This window comes from Octopus sinensis, linkage group LG19, assembly GCF_006345805.1.
Source record: "Octopus sinensis linkage group LG19, ASM634580v1, whole genome shotgun sequence".
NCBI lineage: Eukaryota > Metazoa > Mollusca > Cephalopoda > Octopoda > Octopodidae > Octopus > Octopus sinensis.
The window spans coordinates 13,752,987-13,760,486 of NC_043015.1; the positions used below are offsets into that span (position 1 = coordinate 13,752,987).

The following is a 7,500-nucleotide window of genomic DNA, read 5'->3' on the forward strand; positions in this document are numbered from 1 at the left end:
GTTAACTTAAGTAGGTGATAATTAAGGAAGTATATTATACCCTGCTGATATACTAGTTATATCCTTTAAAGTATTATTTCATGCTGTGCAAATGGATCCTATGAGATTACTTTCAGATATACTCATTAGGTTATTTTATTTATTTTTTTTCTGTATTATCTGAAATAGAATACCCATATATATATTGATCCCAAAAAACTGAATTATATATATATATATATATATATATATATATATATATATAGACGAGAGGGAGAGAGAGAGGGAAGGAGAGAGAGAGAGAGAGAGGGAAGGAGAGAGAGAGAGACAGAGACAGAGACAGACAGACAGAGATGTATGTATGCAATTCTGCATGCATGTACGTCTCTGCATGTATGTCTCTGTTTATCAAGGACTGGGTTCATTAGTCACCTGTAGAGCCACAGGTGCAAAGTATAAATTTGTCTGAGTACATAATGTTCTTAATTGTCAGTGTTGGTTTTCCTTAGTCATGAGCGGACAGCTATCATCATTATGCATATATGTATAGTAATAACTCATTTCAGAAATAGAGACCTATTCAGAATAAACAGATCTAATCAGCATAAACTGAAAACTTTTGTTGTTACAGAAGCATATGAAAGGAGCTTGTGCTGAAAGGTGATGTTCAAATTTTGTATGGATCAATACCTGTTTTGAGGTGTGCACTGGTTGTGGCCAATTTGGTTAAGGAAGGCTTAGTAAGGATTAATGAATCACAAACTGAGAACTGAGAGAACTACTGATCACAGAAAAATTACATAATAGCAATTTTGGGGATGGTTAAATCAATGACATCAATCTCAGGGCTCAACTGGTATTTATTTTATCAACCCTGAAAGGATGAAAGGCAAAGTCAACCTTGGCAGAATTTGAACTCAGAATGTAAAGATAGACGAGATGTTGCTAAGCATTTTGCCTGGCTTGTTAACAATTCAGCCAGCTCATCATCATCATCATCATCATTGTTTAATGTCCACTTTTCATGCTGGCATAAGTCGGATGGTTTGACATGGAACTGTCTAACTGGGAGCTGTCTTTTATGGCATGGTTTCTACGACTGGATGCCCTTCCTAATGCCAACCACTTAATAGAGTGTGCTAGGTGTTTTTAGCACCTAGCACACTCTACAGGAGTTGGCTGTCTATCAACTCCTCCTTTCGAGCATTCAATATATACATACATATATATATATATATTCTTTTATTCCTTTACTGCTAAGTAATGGGGATGTAAACACACCAGCATTGGTTGTCAAGTGATGGTGGGTGGAGACAAACACAGACACACAAATACATACATACATGTGCAGGCTTCTTTCAGTTTCTGTCAACCAAATCCACTCACAAGGCTTTGGTTGGCCCAAGGCTGTAGTAGAAAACACTTGTCTGAGGTGCCATGCAGCAGGACTGAAACCATGTGGTTGGTAAGCAAGCTACTTGCCACACAGCCATTCTTGCACCCATAAGTATATGTGTATGTATTTATATATGTTCATGTATATATGTATGTGTATATGTGTGTGTATATATGTATATATATCCTTCATTGGGCACTAAACTCTGCTTGTGAAGACCTGTTGAGGCATGTGAAATCAAAATCAATTTCGATGACTGGCATCCATGCGAGTGGAGTGCTAAGAGTACCATTCAAGCGTAATCGTTGCCAGAGCAACAAACTGGTTTCCGTGCCGGTGGCACGTAAAAAGCACCATTCAAGTATGATTGTTACCTGCGTCGCCTTACTGGTACTTGTGCTGGTGGCATGTGAAAAAATATTCGAGCGAGGTCGATGCCAGTGCTGCTGGACTGGCTCCTGTGCAGGTGGCACATAAAAAGCGCCATTTGGGTGTGGCCGTTGCCAGTACCACCTGACTGGCCCTTATGTCGGTGACAAGTAAAAGCACCCACTACACTTTTGGAGTTAGGAAGGGCATCCAGCTGTAGAAACTCTGCCAGATCGGATTGGAGCCTGGTGCAGCCATCTGGTTCGCCAGACCTCAGTCAAATTGTCCAACCCATGCTAGCATGGAAAGTAGACATTAAACGATGATGATGATGATCTATCTATCTATCTATCTATCTATCTATCTATATATATATATATATATATATATATATTATATATATATATATATATATATATGTATGTATGTAATTATGTATGTATATATGTATATATGCATGTATATGTTTGTGTGTGTGTGGCTCTAATTGACAATTAGGGTCCGTTTGTTTACATCCCTGTAATTTAGTGATTTAGCAAAAGAGACCGATAGAATAAGTAATAAACTTTAAAAAAAGAAGTAGTTGGGTTAATTTATTTAACTAAACCCGTTAAGGTGATAACCTGGCACAGTCACAGCCCAATAACTAAAACATCTAAAAGTAAATGGTAGAAGAATATATTTTACCTGATAGAATTTTTCTAAAGCATCTCTGCTGCTTAAATCAGAGTTGAGCATTCGGTATTTTGGAGAAACTATGCAGCTGTCCCAACAACGAGCTCTCTTGTTGATTGCAAGCTCAGGATTAAATGTATTGTATGTCGGATGGTGTCCACCCGAACAGTAGTTAGACTTGGAACTTGTTAGTACATGAGACCGATAATCTTGAAAATATTTTGATGTAATATTTCCATAAGTCTGGGCAAAGTCAAATTTAATAGTAGGACAGTGGCCACAGTAGCTACAACAGAAAGGAAGAAAGTCAATAAGTTTTTAAAGATGATTGCTACTGACAAATATAATTGAATTTTTATTGATTTTGTGTTACAGAGTCATATTAAAGAGAAACGGAAATTAGAGTGTTCTTCATGCCTTTCTCAAAGATATACAAGTAACATAGCAAAAGATGTCAACAATTAGTGATTGAAACAGAGTCCAGACATGGCTCACCATAGTTTTCTTTTACTTATTGGTGATAGTTACACTAATCAGCTCTATTCAGATACTATAATAAACTGGGGTTTTGGTTTATAAATTTTTACTGAACAGTGAAATATCTGCTACAAATTTAAATTAATGCTAATCTAACAAATTATGGTCTGCACCATGCTAAATATCAGGAATTAGACATAGATCAGTTTTAATCTGCTTGAGAGTATTTTCCCTTTATGGGCAGTTTTCCTTCAATGTCACTAAATGCAAAGGCTAAGAATCAAAAATACACTGACCGAAAGAGAAATTATAGTAAATGCACTTATGTAGGCACAAGAGTGGGTGTGTGGTAAGAAGCTTGCTTCCCAACCACATGGCTCTGGGTTCAGTCTCACTGCATGTCACCTTGGGCAAGTGTATTCTACTATAGCCTCGGGCTGATCAAAGCCTTGTGAGTGGATTTGGTAGACTGAAACTCAATGAAGCCCATCATGTGTGTGTGTGTGTGTGTCTGTGTTTGTCCTGCTACCATGGCTTGATAACTGGTGTTGGTATGTTTACATCTCTGTAACTTGGTGGTTCAGCAAAAGAAAAGTATAGAGTAGGTACCAGGCTTAAGAAAATAAAGTACTGGGGTCATTTCATTTAACTACAATTCTCCAAGGCAGTGCCCCAGCATGGCCACAATCTAATGACTGAAACAAGTAAAAGATAAAAGATACAGTAGAACAGTTAACAGTTTTAGATGTGAGTTGTCATGTAGCTCTTCTACAGTAAGAAACCTGTTTTGCTTTGGCCATTTCTCCCATACTTTTATTTATCTTTTACCTCTCAATTTCCAACAGAAAATTGCCTTTTTCTCCAGGGTAGTAGTCTTGCAAACTGCATGATGGCTTTCCTAGTGCTGGTGGCACAATAGAAAGCACCTAGTGCATATTGTAAAATAGTCAGTGTTAGGAAGGGCATCTGGCTATAGAAACCATGCCAAAGAAGACACTGGAGAATAATGCAGTCTTTGGGTTCATTGGAACCTGCCAAACTATCCATGAAATAGAACTTGGACATTAAATGATGATGAGGATAATGATGATGATGATGATGATGACAACAATGAAACTTACTGTCACAAGAGATAATGGTTAAACATTTCTAAAGAATGTAAACAAAATATTGGGAGGTAAAAAATGACTGAATGACACCAGGGGAATAGAAAATTAATAGTTTAGTACATGCAAACATAAGGCGGCAAGCTGGTAGAATCATTAGCATGACGGGTAAGATGCTTAGTGGTATTTTTTGTCCATCCATATGTTCTGGGTTCAAAATTCTGTCATGGTCAACATTGCCTGTCATCTTTTTGGGGTTGATAAAATAAGTACCAGTTGAGTACTGGGGATCAATGTCATCGGCTTAACTTCTCCTGGATATGAATATAGAAACTGCATCCTTCTACCAAGTCATGCTGAGCCACTGTGACAGAATAGACTCATCAAACCAGTATGATCTCAAGTTCAAATTCACAACCTCCATATCAGACTGTGGTTGGTGGAGAGAACATGCTGAAGTCTCTATCCTTTCAGTGGACTGATCAAAGGCATTCCAATCCAAAATCTGCATACATAATCATTGTGGAATCTCACAGAACTGAATAAGATGTCCAATTGTTCATAGATACTTACTCTTTTACTCTTTTACTTGTTTCAGTCATTTGACTGCGGCCATGCTGGAGCACCGCCTTTAGTCGAGCAAATCGACCCCGGGACTTATTCTTTGTAAGCCCAGTACTTATTCTATCAGTCTCTTTTGCCAAACCGCTAAGTGACGGGGATGTAAACACACCAGCATTGGTTGTCAAGCAATGCTAGGGGGACAAACACAGACACACAAATACACACACATACATATATATATATATATATATACGACAGGCTTCTTTCAGTTTCCGTCTACCAAATCCACTCACAAGGCATTGGTCGGCCCGGGGCTATAGCAGAAGACACTTGCCCAAGATGCCACGCAGTAGGACTGAACCCGGAACCATGTGGTTGTTTAGCAAGCTACTTACCACACAGCCACTTTTGCGCCTATATGAATTTAAAGCAGGAAGGAGTATTGTATACCAACTTTGATATTTACCATTTAATGAAAATCAGTTCGAGGTAAAACAGTAAGGATAATTGAAACATTTAGCATTTCTTTTTCTATTCTTCAGAATCTTTGGGGAACTGAATGCAACAGCGCAAGATTGATAATTAAATATTACACTGTTACAGTGGTGAGCTGTCTCTATCACAGCTACCTATGTTCAACAAAATGGACTGATCCAGCTATAGTTAATCACTTTTTCTACAGATGCAGCACAAAACTGCATCACTGATAGAAGACAAATTGTTGATCAATTGTTAGTGGTCTGACATTCTATTAAATTGTCATGCAGCACCACTATCACTACTGCTGCTGCTGTTGTTGCTGCTGCCTCTGCCACCACTGTAGTCACCACCACCATCAATGTCATCATCATCATTTCAGTTTTTTAAAGATTGTTTATAATCTTTTAAATAATCCCAGATTCCTTTCTTGTTTGGATCAGAGTTTTTCATATTATTGTGTAATGTTATAATATAATTACTTATTTGTAAGCAGTGGATAGTTATAACATATAATGTTGTCTGGCTCTTTTCAATCTTCACAGCCCCTACACTAGGGACACCAGTGATGCCAGTGACATGTGTGGTGGTGGGGAGTTGAATAAAATTAAGATGGTTTTAAAATTCCAAGCTTGTCTAACTCCATAGCAAAGAAAAAATTATATGAAGATGAACTCTCCTCCATCTTCTCTATTTCATTAAATTGGCTATGAAAACCATACACAGATGGAGAAGCTACGGAGAGATGGCAAAAGACTCCCACCGATCTTTGCTTCTGTAAAACATTGTTCTTTTGTGAACTTATAATTTGAGGCAATAAACCTCTTACCAATATTTCTTTTGGACTCAAGGTCCTTACAATGAGGCACTAAGCCTCTTACCTCAAATGGCACCATGTCCTTGAAATGAAGCACTTGGCCTCTTACAATTTTTCCTTATGGGCCATATGCCCTTTCAATATGAGGCACTCATCCTCTTACTTTTACTATTTTCTGCCCCGCCGGCACCTGACCTGGCATGAAGTGTCACTCAGGCACTCCGATAGTACCAGATCAGGGTACCTCGATCAGAAGCGGAATACGTCCACTGGGAAGGAGTCCATTTCAGGTTATGTCTCCTTCACTCGTAAGCTTTTTAAAAAGCTTTCCCATCACCTCTCACTTTCTGGAGAAAACCAAATATTGTTCCTCCATTGGGTGAAGGCTACAATTTCCTCCGTCAGTGGTGCAATTTCCACCGACGGGGCTGCACTGTCCCGTTTTTCTTCTTTTTTACAACTTCTACTGTCGGTGGCACAATTCCTATTGACGGGGCTTCAGAACATGCCAGCAGTGTATTAATCGCTGGCACTGTCCCTTTTTTCTCCCCTTTGCTATGGGAGGGTGTGGATCCTCTGCTTTAACTGGAAGATCTTCCCTCGCTCCCGCAGCCTCAGGGTCCTTCGGTGGGCAACCATTGTTGCCACCTTCCTTTTTTTCTCCTTCTTTTTTTTGGGGGGGGGGGTCTTCACTACCTCCAAAGGAAGAGGTGGGCGTTATTCCATCACTAGATGTTCCAGGACCTTACCTTGGTCCTTGGGGCAGTTCTTTTTAATATGGCCTGGTTCCAGGCACAGGTGACACTTGAGGGGGGGGGAAGCATCCCTCAAGAATCACCGGATACCTAGAACCAGCCATTCTCCTCCATCTTTTCATTAATAAAGATGGTAGCCAAGTGCAAAAAGATTTTCCTAATATTTTGCAATCTGATATTTCAGGTTAAAAACCATTTGTGTGGATGACTTGAGAATTGGCAGTCAAATTAGACATGATAATAATAATAATAACAATAATTTTTTCTATTATAGGCACAAGGTCTGAAATTTTGGGGGAACTAGTTGAATACATCAACCCCAGTGTTTCACTGGTACTTCTTTTATTGACCCAGAAATAATGAAAGGCAATGTCAACCTTGGTGGAATCTGAACTCAGACAAAATGCCACTATGCATTTTGTTTGGCATGCCAATGATTCTGCCAGCTTGCCACCTTCATAATAATAATAATAATAATGATAATAATAATAATAATAAGTTCTGATCTTAACTGATTGGAAGTGTTATCATGTACATTGTTTTGTCTTGGTATAAAAGATGGGCTACAGCAAATATTCTGCTCAATACCACAGATTTGCTTGTCAGTTGTTTGACCTTAATCAGTTGAGCATGTCCCTTAGTGGCTGACAATATGTGCATCTCTGATCACGAGCAGAAGTAGTGGGGGAGCATCATAGCCATGTGTTGAGAGGGATTCTTTGTGGTTTGAATAATTCACCTCTGGAAACATGGGTGGTTCTTTCAACATCCTTAAACAACCCTTATTCAGGGACCTTTTGAGTGGGATGGGCTACTCAACCTGAAGAAATTTCAAACTGAGCCCCACCTGCAAGGTCATGTGCTGTTTATCTTGATATGAGATCA

General features: G+C 38.9%; 1 protein-coding gene across 1 annotated transcript in view; it reads right to left on the minus strand.

Moving 5' to 3' along the window:
• LOC115222382 (protein FAM166C A-like) overlaps positions 1-7,500 on the minus strand; it is a 19,135-nt gene that overhangs the window by 9,431 nt on the left and 2,204 nt on the right. Inside the window, exon 2 of the mRNA XM_029792593.2 lies at positions 2,432-2,705. Within this exon, the coding sequence (XP_029648453.1) occupies positions 2,432-2,705 (274 nt within the window). The remainder of the gene's footprint in view (positions 1-2,431; positions 2,706-7,500) is intronic.